The sequence below is a fragment of the Coloeus monedula genome (genome assembly GCF_965178545.1).
Source record: "Coloeus monedula genome assembly, chromosome: 7".
NCBI classification, from domain to species: domain Eukaryota; kingdom Metazoa; phylum Chordata; class Aves; order Passeriformes; family Corvidae; genus Coloeus; species Coloeus monedula.
In genome coordinates, this window is record NC_138787.1 from 30,905,001 (window position 1) to 30,917,249 (window position 12,249).

Below are 12,249 nucleotides of genomic sequence, written 5' to 3' on the forward strand. Positions count from 1 at the left end.
TTACCGCCCTTTCATTTTAAAAGACTATGGACTGGAGTTTTTTCAGTAACATGTATCTTTTTACTTCTAAGTTAATGCTGAGACAAAGTCTGTGCCCTCAACTGACCCCGAGGCTGTGGCTTCAGTGGAGTTCATTAGCATTTCTGACAATGCTGTTAGGCCTGTGCTACAAATATTGTACATAAAGGCTGAATACAGAACCACACGCACCTGACTGTATATAACCCTATTTTAATGCCCTTGCAATGAGGGGACTGTGTCAATTAACCAAGGATAACATAAACTTCAGAGACAGGTGTAAAGGCTTCTCTGTGCACATAAAGCTCTAACAGAAAATTTACATGCACAGGGGCTCACTGCCTTTTTTTGTTCCTGTTCCTTTCACAGCAGAGGTGGATTTTCCTCTAACACAGGGCTTGGGTTTATTTTTGAGCTCATTCACTCATGTCCCATCAGAAAATGGTGCTTTCCCAAGGAAACAAAATAAAATCCCATTTTACTAGGCTGACTGCACACTGCCATCAAGTGATGTACTCTCGTTCTAGGATCTGTATGGTGCTGAGTGTTTCCATGGCGTCAGGATGCTGAATGTTTGCTGTAAGTGTAGTCTTTATTATGGAGCTAGTGAAAAACCAACATCTTCTCTACTCAAGCCATATTTCACCTTCATGTCCTACTTCTGATGCTGGTGCTTTTACTTCTCTTTCTACCAAACTGTTCAACACTGCTCTGCCACTGAGGTCAATTTGCTGATAACTTTTGGAAAGAAAATGCAATAGCAAGTGCAAAAAAACAAAATTAAATCTCAGACATTCACCGAGATAAGAGCAAACAGTTGGAACATATTGATGCTTTTCAATTTTAGCAACAATCCACTGAAGGAGGAAAAAAGAAACAGTATTGCTAACAGCTCAGCATTTTCAAGGTGCAAAGTAATTCCACAGCCTTAATTATTTCAGTGTATTGCTGGTCTGCCTTAAATGTATCTTCAGTTTTATTGCGGATTTCATTTTGTATGCACACAATGTTGGTTTGTAAAGGCAGGTTTGTAAATATTTCCTTTTTAAGTCTAATCACTCACGTGTACTGTTGTGAGGTGACTACTTGCTGTCCCATGTTGTTGTTACTATACTGCAGTATATATGATCATCTACAGATGTAGCTTCGACCTGTACATCTCCTGTCCTTGCATTCCCATAAATAGAGTATACTAACAACTCCATTTCTGGGCTTTTTTTGATTAAATAAAATTATTCAGAGAAGACCGGGTCAGTCTTATTTCACACGTGTAGTATCTTTCTGAGTGAGGTCGGGCTGGCTGACGGCTTTATTCAGCTCGTCTTATCAGCAGGAATCTCTCAGGGAACCAGCCCGCGGGATTGTCACCCTGGCTGCATCCACCGAGCGGCCTTTTGGGAATCACCCCGGGAGCCGACGCGGCGAGAAACCCTCGGGTCACATCAAACCCTCCGTGCACCGGCGGTTTCTGCTTCCCGGGGGAATGGGCTGGCGGCAGAACTGGGACTCGGGGAGGGCGGAACGGGCCTCGGGGAGCAGTGCCGGGACGGCGCAGCCGGGGCTGCCGCGGCGGGCAGGGGACGCGGGCCGGGCCCCCGCTCCCCGCTGCTCACACGGAGTCCCCGCCCCGCGCCCCTCCCGCCCTGCATCATCTCCGCGCGCCGGGCCGGCCATGGCGGCGGGGCCTGAGGGCGCCGTGGCGGTGGCGCTGGGCGCGGCGGGCGCGCTGCGCTTCGGGCACTTCGTGCTGAAGAGCGGCCGCGCCTCCCCCGTGTACATCGACCTGCGCGGCCTCGTGTCCCACCCGCGCCTCCTCCGACAGGTGCGGGCCGGGGAGCCCCGGCACCGCCCGGGCCGGGCCCCACGTGTGTCCGTGCCCTTTGCGGGGTGGCGGGTTCCTCACGGCTCAGGGGAGCGGGGCACGGCAGCGCCGCCGGGGCTCTCCAGGGCCGGGACCCCGCAGGGTCGGCTCTTGGGTCGTGTCAAGCAGAGAGGGTTTCATTGATTTCGTCACGTTCGCGCCAGCGTGGCGCTTACAAAGCGTTTGGGTTTCCGTTTCAGGTTGCAGGACTTCTTTTCCAAGCAGCCCAAGATGCCGGTTTGGAGTACGACTGTGTGTGCGGCGTTCCCTACACGGCGCTGCCGCTGGCCACGATCATCTGCGCAGAAAATCAGGTTCCAATGCTTATACGGAGGAAGGAAGGAAAAGACTACGGTAAAGCCTTCAAATCAAGAGTTGGCAACTTACCTTGTTTGGGAAATGACTTTATATATTTGTGGTTCTTTTGTAATGCACAGCAGCTCCGCTCCAGTTTAAGGTTACCATTGCAATTGAAGAAGCAGGCCCTTTCCCCCACTAAAGCAAACCTCCCATAGCATCCCAGCCTGATCAACCTCTCCCAGCTGTTAAGCTGCAGCTTTAGTCCTGCTGTAGGAGATTTGGAGACTCTTGAAGGGTGTTTTGTGTTTCTTTGGTTTTGTTTGTGAGAGTTTGTTTCTTTCCTTTAGCAGCATCTTTTTTTTTGTTTTTCTTTGACTTGTTACCATTGCTATGGTTCTAGGTTAGTGGCCTCGTCCAGAAACAAGGATTTATAACTCAGATTCTCCAGCATGCTGGCACCAGAACCACGTTTTGCTCTTAAACAGAACTTTTTTGCATACTGGCTCCAAAAGGAACCTTTCTAGTCTCTTCATTTATCTTTCAAACCCCTTTTTCTTTCATTATCCTGTAATCAGTGAGCCAGGTGAGCAGCAGTCCCTTTTCTGCTCAATGTACCATTTATTTGTGATGAAGGAAGGGGGACAGCAGACTGAAGCATTAAGCTGCCATATAACTGGATTTCTACACATCCTCTTCCAACAGTGTGTAATTAGAAAGTACCCATGTCAAAACTAAATGCTACTCCTGTGTCAGGCAGTGGGCCAGGCATGGAAACATTTGCTGTTCCTTCTTGTGAGGCACAAGCCAGTTGTGACAGCGATTAGCTGCTCCTGGGAAAGCCAGGCATCCTTTGTCATTGTCCCCCCAGGAGGCCTTTCATGGATGTGTGCTTGTTGTTAGTTAGGACAAAGGCACTTGAGGCTTTCCTCCTTCTAATTGTTCTAACAGGCATATTAAAAACAGAGTGCTGCCTGTGGAAAACAGGGGACATGCTGAAGAGTGCCAATAACTTGGCTGCCTTTAAGATGTTTTAAATAGCGTGAGAATAATTTTGTAAGTCTGATCTTTCAAGTCATGACGGTAATAAACTTCTGAAGTCATCTTATTTGAACATTTGAATTGGTGCTTTTAACTGTGTGTCAATTTTGTTAATGGAATATAACTTCAGGAAACATAAAGTAGTATTTTATTAGCTTGGAGAAGTAACAGTTTACAAATTGAATTACAGGTCAGCGAGTGAGCTGTGGTAAGAATTGTGATAAGTGGTATCATCTATTAAAGTTTTGATACTCTTAAGATCTGGGTCATCCAACCTTTCTTAATTTGGTGGAGTGTTTGCTTTTTATTTTTCAGGTACTAAGCGGATGGTAGAAGGCACCATTAATCCAGGAGAGACATGCCTGATCATTGAAGATGTGGTAACAAGTGGATCCAGTGTACTGGAAACTGCAGAAGTTCTTCAGAAAGAAGGATTAAAAGTCACAGATGCCATAGTGCTGTTGGACAGGGAGCAGGGTGGGAAGGCCAGGCTAGAGGAACATGGAATTCGCCTGCACTCTGTGTGCACCTTGTCTGGGGTGCTGGAGATTCTCCAGCAGCGGGGAGAAGTGGCTGCTGAGATGGTTGAAAAGGTGAAGAAATTCATTCAGGGAAATGTGTTTGAGGCAGTGGCTCAGAATGGTGCTGCTCCTGTGAAGAGAGTCTGCAAGGAGCTGAGCTTCAGCGCCCGTGCCCAGCTGCCAGGGGTGCATCCCATTGCAGCCAGGCTTCTCATGCTCATGGAAAAGAAGCAGACAAACTTGTGCCTTTCTGCTGATGTCACCAGCCCCAAGGAGCTGCTGCAGCTAGCTGCCACCCTGGGCCCCAGCATCTGTATCCTGAAGACTCACATAGACATCTTGAATGATTTCACCCAGGAGGTAGTAAAGGAGTTGAGAACGCTCGCGGATCAACATGAATTCTTGATTTTTGAAGACAGGAAATTTGCAGATATTGGAAACACAGTGAAACATCAGTATGAAGGTGATTATCATCAACCTGGATTTACTATAACTTTGCTGCTGGTGTGTGTAACTGCAGTGCTGGCACAGGTTGCCAGGAGAGAGTGTGGAATCTCCAGCCTTGGGAAATACTCAGGGGGATAAGACCCTGAGCAACCTGACCTAGTGTTGAAGTTAACCCTGCTGAGAGGGCATGACCTCCTGAGGTCCCTTCCAACCTAAGCCTTTTTATGAATCTGTGGTTGTGCTCAGTAAGTACTTCTGAGTAGTTGTGTGCTGTGAGAAACTGCAGCCTGGCTTCTTAAGGCAGCCTGCTATTATTGTATTGCTTGTGTGCCCAGCATGGCTTTCCTTTGGTACTCCATCTGCAGCTGCAGGACTGCTCTTCTCTTTTCCTGATCCTTATGTCCCATATGGTCTATGTGCTGTCTGGGAAGATAGCACCTGTGACAGTGGATTTCTGGGCTACCATAAACGTCTCAGTGAATATGAAAGGTGAGACACTAACGAGTGTTTGTGAAAAGTAAACGGAGAGATTACACTTCGTGGTTAGGCAGCTGTCAGAACTGTCTGATGAGACTGAACTTATAACTGTCAAGCTTCAGCAGTAAAACTGTCTTTTAAATATGTGAGTGATTTAGTGTGCAGCTGTTTTTGTTTAACTTGTGGTTCCTGTTTAACACAGTTCTGATGACTCTGTGTCTTCCTGTCCATGTTCTCAGGTGGTGTGTTCAGAATCGCATCCTGGGCGGACATAGTCAATGCCCACGTGGTTCCAGGCTCTGGAGTTGTGAAAGGTCTGAAGGAAGCAGGTCTTCCTCTGCAGCGTGGCTGTCTCCTCGTTGCTGAGATGAGTTCCCAAGGGTCTCTTGCCACGGGTGAATACACAAAAGCTGCAGTAAGTGGGCAGTCTTGTTTCAGGTTAAAAGCTTGTAAAGTGTGACAGGGAGGTTTTATGTGTTTCTACTATTTGCACTTCCAAAAGTCCCTTCAGCTCTAAGTATTACAGGTGTTTGTTTTTTCCTTGGAGATTCAGGAATATGACAGTGTGGTGTTTAAAGGTTGCAGCTGTAGGCCAGTGGCGTGAGATGGTCAGAGTTCACACCTGGAATTCTAGTATATGTGCCAGGTTTGCTATTAGCACCCCCCACTTCTTCTTTTTTCTTTCTTTCTTTAAGCAGTGCATTTCTAATTAGTTTAAATTCATTCGTGGTATTGTTTATAACATAGAAAGAAACATAATATTCACTTTCCTGCCAGAGGGAAGCAGTGACTTTACACTGGGAAAGCAAGAGGTGTTTCATACCCCTGCCTTGCACAGTTTAAAGTGTCAGAGGGTGGATGAGAAACAGATTGCTAGGCCAGCTGAGTTTTAAGTATATCATTTGTAACTGTTCACTGATCTTTTTCAGGTACAGATGGCTGAAGACAATCCAGATTTCGTTTTTGGATTCATATGTGGATCTAGAGTTAGTAATAAACCAGAATTTCTTCACTTAACCCCAGGAGTGCAGCTTCAAACTGGAGGTAACTTTTTCTAAAATATCTTTAATCTGTTTGTAAGTACAGAAGTGATCTAGTCTCCAGTGGAAAAGTGGCTTCAGAAGAGGGTTTGGATGCTGATTCTCATCTGGGAGGAGTCTGTTTCCCACTAAGGGCTCTCTTCCATATTTCTGGGTATGCTCATCCTTTTCCTGGGAGCTCTGGAAGGCAACCAGCAGGCTATGCAACCTTTTTTCTTGTTTTGAGGTCTGTGCATACTATAAAGCACATCCCTAAAAACATGTAAAATATCTTCAGATAGGTGTTAGATGAGATGTAAAACTATTCAGTAGGAGTGAAAAAAAATTAACAAATAGAGAAGTCCAGGTGAAACACTAGGTATTGATATAGATGCAGTATCAATGAATTGGAAGTCTTGTGCTGACTAAAGAGGTTATCATTGAAGCAGATAGGCAAGATACGTTTCTCTGCAATACCTAATTCTTAGAAAACCTAAACTGAAATCACAAGCTTTTACATTAATATTGGGGGTTATGCCTGTTTTAAGAAGGCTGAGGTTTATTTCAGTAATCCTGATTGGTGCTGCTTTGAGTAACTGTTCCATCTACTGCGATTGGTAAACCATGAAGGAGGGTGCTGGCTGTCAGATTTGATCTGTGTTGGTTGGTTGGCTATGCAGTTTCTACTTCTGTTTGTGGATTGTTTGGATGAGAGCTGGAGCAGGGCACCTGTTCTTGGTTCCAGCACTCTTTGAAGGTTTTTAGTAAACACAGTTTTGTGCAAACTGAGAAAAAAATGGTGTCTGTATTTCAGGTGATAACCTTGGACAGAAGTACCTAAGCCCCAAGGAAGTCATTGGTGAAAAAGGTTCAGATATCATTATTGTGGGACGTGGCATCTTGGCAGTTTCAGACCGTCTCCAAGAAGCAGAGAAGTACAGGAAGGCAGCTTGGGAGAGCTACATGAGCAGGCTTGGTATTCCTGCAGAAGACTGAAAACTAGACACTGTCCTAGCCAGTAAGCAAAGCTGATGGAGCTGCAACCCTCATGAGAGTTCCAGTTAAATACCTGGACACTTCAGCCCATAGAAAACTGCCCTTTTGGAGAAAAATCTCTTACAAAGTTGTTTTAATCATACACACAGAGATCAAATTGTACTTGCTGTTGTTGTTTTTGATACTTGAATGTAAGAACCCAGAACTTCATGCCCATGTTTTAGCCTTAGTAAGCTTTCTTGTTTGAAAAATGTTGCACAAAACACTCCAAGGGTATTTTGTTGGCTGTTGTTGCCTTTGTTTCTTTTCCCCAACCTCAAATTTTTTTCTGTCTGTGGAAATCGTATTTTACTGTGTTCTTAATAAGCTTCACCTGCACACCTGATGTGCTGCCCCACCTTCATGGGTTTATTCAGCTCTCCTGTTTATAAGAGGCAGGTGCAGGTTTTAATGCCACCCTGTGGAATTGAATTATGTGGTGCTTAATAAATACGTTTTTGCTACCATTTTCCTTTTCAATGGCTCTATGTCTTTGTCCTGTGGCATACGTATCATAAAAAGTCATTCTGGTGTGTCTGTGACTGCAGGAATTGCTCATGATTCTGTTCACAGAATTTGTCAGAGCAATTAGTTGTGCACTTCATTACAGGGGAGCTCTCAATTCCTCTAGTAGGAAACAAAAATGTTCTTTATTAGACTTCTTGTGACAATAGCTGTAATACTTTCAGGCTTTACTTTCCTTTACTCTTAATGGTGAATAAGAAGAAGTAGAAATATTGTGTATGATTGGCTTTGATTATAAAGTATGGAATAGCCTTAAGTTTATAACTAGCAGGTATGTGGTGCACATAGCAATGAAAATCCTTTTGATCAAGAGGTCAAAAACCAGTGGTGATGCAGTTCTGGACTGTTGCTGTTCCAGAGCACACAGAAAGCAGGGTCCTTTTGTTAATACACTTACCTGTACACTAGGAACAACTGTATTTAGTGAGAAAAGGTTTTTGCCATTAGTGCTGGGCTCTTCATCAGATCTTTGAAAATAGGAGATGGGATTTTTGATTGGCTTAATTTATGCAGGATGTCTAATGTTACAGCGTGGATACTGCAACACGTATCAAACAATGAGGCCCGTGGAAAAGAGATATATACGGTCTGATTCTTGATAGATGTTTCAGAGATGTTTATTTCCCCAGCTGCGTGGCTGAGGATCTGCTGAGGAACTGCTCAGTCACAGGACCCGAGGGTCCTTGTCCGTGCAGGGGAACACAAAACATCCAACGGGGAACGAGGCTGACCAGGGGTAGGGAAACGCCGTGCCTCCCCTCAGGGCCCCTCTCCCAGGACCCCACAGTGGGGGGGGAGGGCCCCAACATTTCACCCGTTTATTTTTAACAAAAAGAGATTTAAAACTTAACATTGTAAACAACAAGGACAGTTTCAAAACAAAACAAGCTACCTACCCTCCTGAGTCTTTAAATGTCCAAACAGATTCTCTAGAACATTTTAAGGCTGACAGAAGGGAGACAGGATTCTCCGAGCATGCTTTGTGAGGAAACTGAGGCAGGAGAGGGTTTAATTTCTTCCCTCCCCCTTTTCATCCCCCCCTCGGCATCAGAGAGGAGTTGTAGGGAAAGGGAAATGTATAGGGAAGCCATGGGGTGAAAAACAGATTAGGAATAAACTGGGGATGGGGTAAACTTAGGAAGGGGTTCATATTGGGTATAGGGTAAAAGGGGAAAGTAGGTTATGGGTAGGGAAGTTGCTGGGATGGATATTGTTTATAATTTTGTGCACAGCGGCTGCCTTTGACAGGAATACCTCCAGGGCCGGTAACATTCGCTGCTTGTAAACCCTTCTTTCCTTGCACTGTATCAAATTGTACAACTTCTCCATCTCCTACGCTTTGCAGGTAATTTTTAGGGTTATTCCTTTTAATGGCAGTTCTATGGATGAATAAATCTTCCCCTGTATCATCTCGTGTTATAAATCCATAGTTGTTTTTTACATTGTACCATTTCACAGTTCCTGTGACTTTTGTGGCTACAACTCCTCCTATCACGTGCTTGCGTGTTCGTCGTGGCTGCTGGTCCCGCGTGGCCGCTGCCTCGCCGACTCCGACGTCTCGGCCGGGCCCCGCGTTGCGGCTGCTCCGCGCTCTCCGAGCGGCGCTGCTCCGGCGTGTCTGGGCTCTGCGCGGCCCCGCGTTGCCATCGCTGCTGGCTCCGTGCCCTGTGAGTGGTTCCGCTCCGCAAACTCCACGCTGCTTTGGGTGCAGCCCCGTTCCGGCTCGGCGCTGCGCGGCTTCTCGTGTCGCTGTGGAAACCGCGGCTTCTCCCTCCGCAGGGCTCTCCGAGCCGTGTGCTCAGAGCGAGCTGCCACGCCGATGCCGGTTCCTGGCTGCTCGTGGCCCACGGCACCCGCGGCGCCTGCGGCATCGCTCCCTCACTCGCGGCCGCGTGGCCGGGGACCCCGAGACAGGGATGGGGTCCGTGATAAGGTGCGCGCTCCTGAGGGGGCCGGGCGCATCCAGCACAGACACCTCCGCTGGCACGGCTGCAGTCATGTGCTCCCGGGATGGCGGCCGCACGGTCTCGGCCACGGGATTACGGCCATCCTCTGCTCTAGGGGTAAGGGGACCATATAAATGCTCCTCAAGAGCTTCACTGATTACAAGGGATGCACACAGAGGTTTTATCACTAGTGCATGTTCTGTTTGATCCCTTATCTCATCCCAGATCTTGTGCCAAAAACACCCGTGATTAATTCCAGTAATTCCAGGAGGATTAATATCAAAAAGTAAGTCTCGAGAAATATAAAAGAAATTTTTGAAAAGCCAGTTAAAAAAATGTTCTAGATCTCCCGGAAAAAATATTTTCTTGTTTTGTTGTTCAAGGATTCCTTTAACTTCTAGATACATTTTTTTTCTGTGACTCAGAGCCACATTTCCCATGATTCTTCCATAGTCCAGAGAGAATATCCAAACCAAGGTGAGAAGAGAGAGCTAGAGTGGTTTTTACTCATGAATTTTCTGTCCTTAGGGATTGGGGATTGTTCTGTTCACAATTCTCCACCATTTGTTACAGTATGGATACTGCAACACGCGTATCAAACAACAAGGCCCCTGGGAAAGAAATATATATGGTCTGATTCTTGATAGATGTTTCAGAGATGTTTATTTCTCCAGCCGCATGGCTGGGATCTGCCAAGGAACTGAGGCAAGAATCCGAGGGTCCTTGCCTGGGCAGGGGAACACAAAACAACCAATGGGGAACGAGGCTGACCAGGGACAGGGAAATCCCGTGTCTCCCCCCAGGACCCCTCTCCCAGGACCCCACGGCAGGGGGAGGGCCCCAACAGTCTGAGACCAAGGGACACAGGTTGGGATCTGAGGGCTTTGCCTTATGCCTTGTGTATTAGTGACACAGAGCTCTGTTTCATGACTCAGCTGCTTGGGGGGCTTAAGATGTTGTGGAGAGAATGTTAGAAGGTTGTGTGTGTTATTTTCCTTGTGGCTACCAATTGTTTCAGTAGGCTTATGTATCACAATTCACACCTGGAGAATTCCACCCTGGGGAAGATGGAACATGTTGATCATGAGGTATCCTGTTCAGACACACTGCAATGGATAGTGAGGTGGGATATTTCACATCAACTTCTAAGAAGTTCCAGTCCTACAAAGGGAACAGAGGATTTGTTTGCTGTCTAGGTAGCTCATGGCCTTGAGGCCTGCAGCAGAAACAAGACTTTCTCACTTAAACCTTTTTGCAGAAAATAACCTTTTCCACTAGAGGGAGCTGAGACTCTTATTTTCCGGGAGTGTTGACGCTCTGGTTTTTACAGCTTCCAATAGTTTCCAACGATTATACCAACTCTAGAATGAGTTTTCATTAGAATGAAAATCTGTACGGTTTTTAACAAGTTACACCCTTGCTGTTGGGTGTATTTAAAACATTTAAATGTCATTCAAACATTTAAAACAGTATTCTAAAACTCATTTAAAACAATCAGAAAGCTGCCTCAGGCTGAAGCTCAGCATGGTGTGTTGTGGGCTCGCTGTTACAGCACAAGCAGAATTTCATGAGTTCAGTATTTTCCACTAACTCTGCTGAATCGTGTTTAAGCATGTGGCTGACAGCCATGGAGCTAAATCCCTGAGCAGGCTCTTTGGAGAGTGAGTTTATCAGGCCTCTAGCTTAAAAAATAGCAACTGGATTTGGAAAGATGAATGTGATCTAATATCCAGTCACTTTTAGAGAGTACATGCAACTCACTTTCTTTACAAAGCAAGTTCTGAGGAACAGATCAATTGGGAAACTTCATTTCACAGTCCTTCTTTGTGCACTCCAGAAAGAGCTGTGTTCTGGCACTTTGAGTGACACCAGTGCAGCAAACATTTCAATTAGTAAAACAAAAACGTGTTACCTCCTATACACATTGTTCTGTCAGAATGACTATACTAAATAAGTGTGTGCACTTCCTTTGAGGCACCTGAAAGTGATTAAAAATCCATTTCAAATTAAGAACAAATGTTCATTTCCTTGCTTGCCCCTGCTGCTCACAGTCATTGCACAGTCCCTGCTGTTGGTCCCAACTGTTCCTAACATGGGAACTAGGTCACAATTTACAAAACTCATTTGCATCATAATATATGAATCTGAAACTCTTGCAGTTCATTCTGTGATCTGATTGAGCCTGTGGTAGAGGCCTAAGGCTATATTTAAATTTCTGGGTTTAATATTTTCTGGCAAGTAGGCCTTTATATGAAATTGCGATCCTTACCCACTCTGGAGTATGGTTTATAACAAAATGAAAGGAAATCGCTCTTTTTATAGTGAAATAAGACTACAACCAAGTGTTGCCAGTGCTTGCAGCAGAAAGCTGCATGACTTGCTGCTATTTCTGAGCAGCAATTCCTGAGGACTGTGTGAGACCAGCACAAGCTGGAACCACTAAGGAATTGTTATGTAACTTTTGATATTTGTGTGTAAAGTTCACTCTGTGTCTTGGAGGTTGTGGGTCTCTGTGTCTAGAGAACCCAGGAGTGCTATGTCAAGAGAACCCAGCCAGGGCACTTAAATCAGTGTAACTGCGTAAGTACAGTGCTTTACTCAAAATTCTTGCAAAATCTTGATAAACCCAGTGCTGAATTAAAACCAGCCAAGTTGAAACTTTTGTCCTTAAAAGTATTATTTGTATGCCACTGTATCAACATTGCTTTATTACTGGTTAACTGACAGGTCATATTATAGTTTCCATAGCCTAGTCTATGAAAATTTATTTGAAACTTAATCCCAGAAAAATAACTGAATCACTTCCCTTTATGTGGAAAGCTTGTTGCTGTGGATTTTTTTAGTAAGAGACACAAACATTGCATTTAGGGAATAGCACCAAAGGAATGTGAAACACCCAGAGGAAGTTTGTTTTCAGATCTGACTTTCGGAGGTCACTGTCTCAGGGAATGGTCAGTTTTGGAAGGCTTGTGATTGGGCTGTGGCCTAGACACGCTGGATGATTTGTTTGTTGGTAATCATGCTGGTGGTTCTTGGTCAGTCTGTACCACAGTGACAAGTAC

General features: G+C 45.4%; 1 protein-coding gene across 1 annotated transcript; it reads left to right on the top strand.

Annotated features, from left to right (window-relative positions):
* Positions 1 to 1,687: 1,687 nt before the first annotated feature.
* Positions 1,688 to 7,150, top strand: UMPS (uridine monophosphate synthetase). Its single transcript, XM_082284586.1, has 6 exons — positions 1,688 to 1,840; positions 2,080 to 2,233; positions 3,533 to 4,201; positions 4,902 to 5,077; positions 5,592 to 5,706; positions 6,496 to 7,150. Exons 1-6 carry the CDS (start codon positions 1,691 to 1,693, stop codon positions 6,675 to 6,677), a joined length of 1,446 nt encoding a protein of 481 aa, XP_082140712.1. The 5' UTR covers positions 1,688 to 1,690; the 3' UTR covers positions 6,678 to 7,150.
* The last annotated feature ends 5,099 nt before the right edge of the window (positions 7,151 to 12,249 follow it).

Bases quoted from the DNA above. Each gene is read 5' to 3' on its own strand.
- UMPS (XM_082284586.1), top strand. From the start codon at position 1,691: ATGGCGGCGGGGCCTGAGGGCGCCGTGGCGGTGGCGCTGGGCGCGGCG. The intron at 1,841-2,079 runs GTGCGGGCCGGG...TTTCCGTTTCAG, and splicing joins ACCCGCGCCTCCTCCGACAG to GTTGCAGGACTTCTTTTCCA. The intron at 2,234-3,532 runs GTAAAGCCTTCA...TTTATTTTTCAG, and splicing joins GAAGGAAGGAAAAGACTACG to GTACTAAGCGGATGGTAGAA.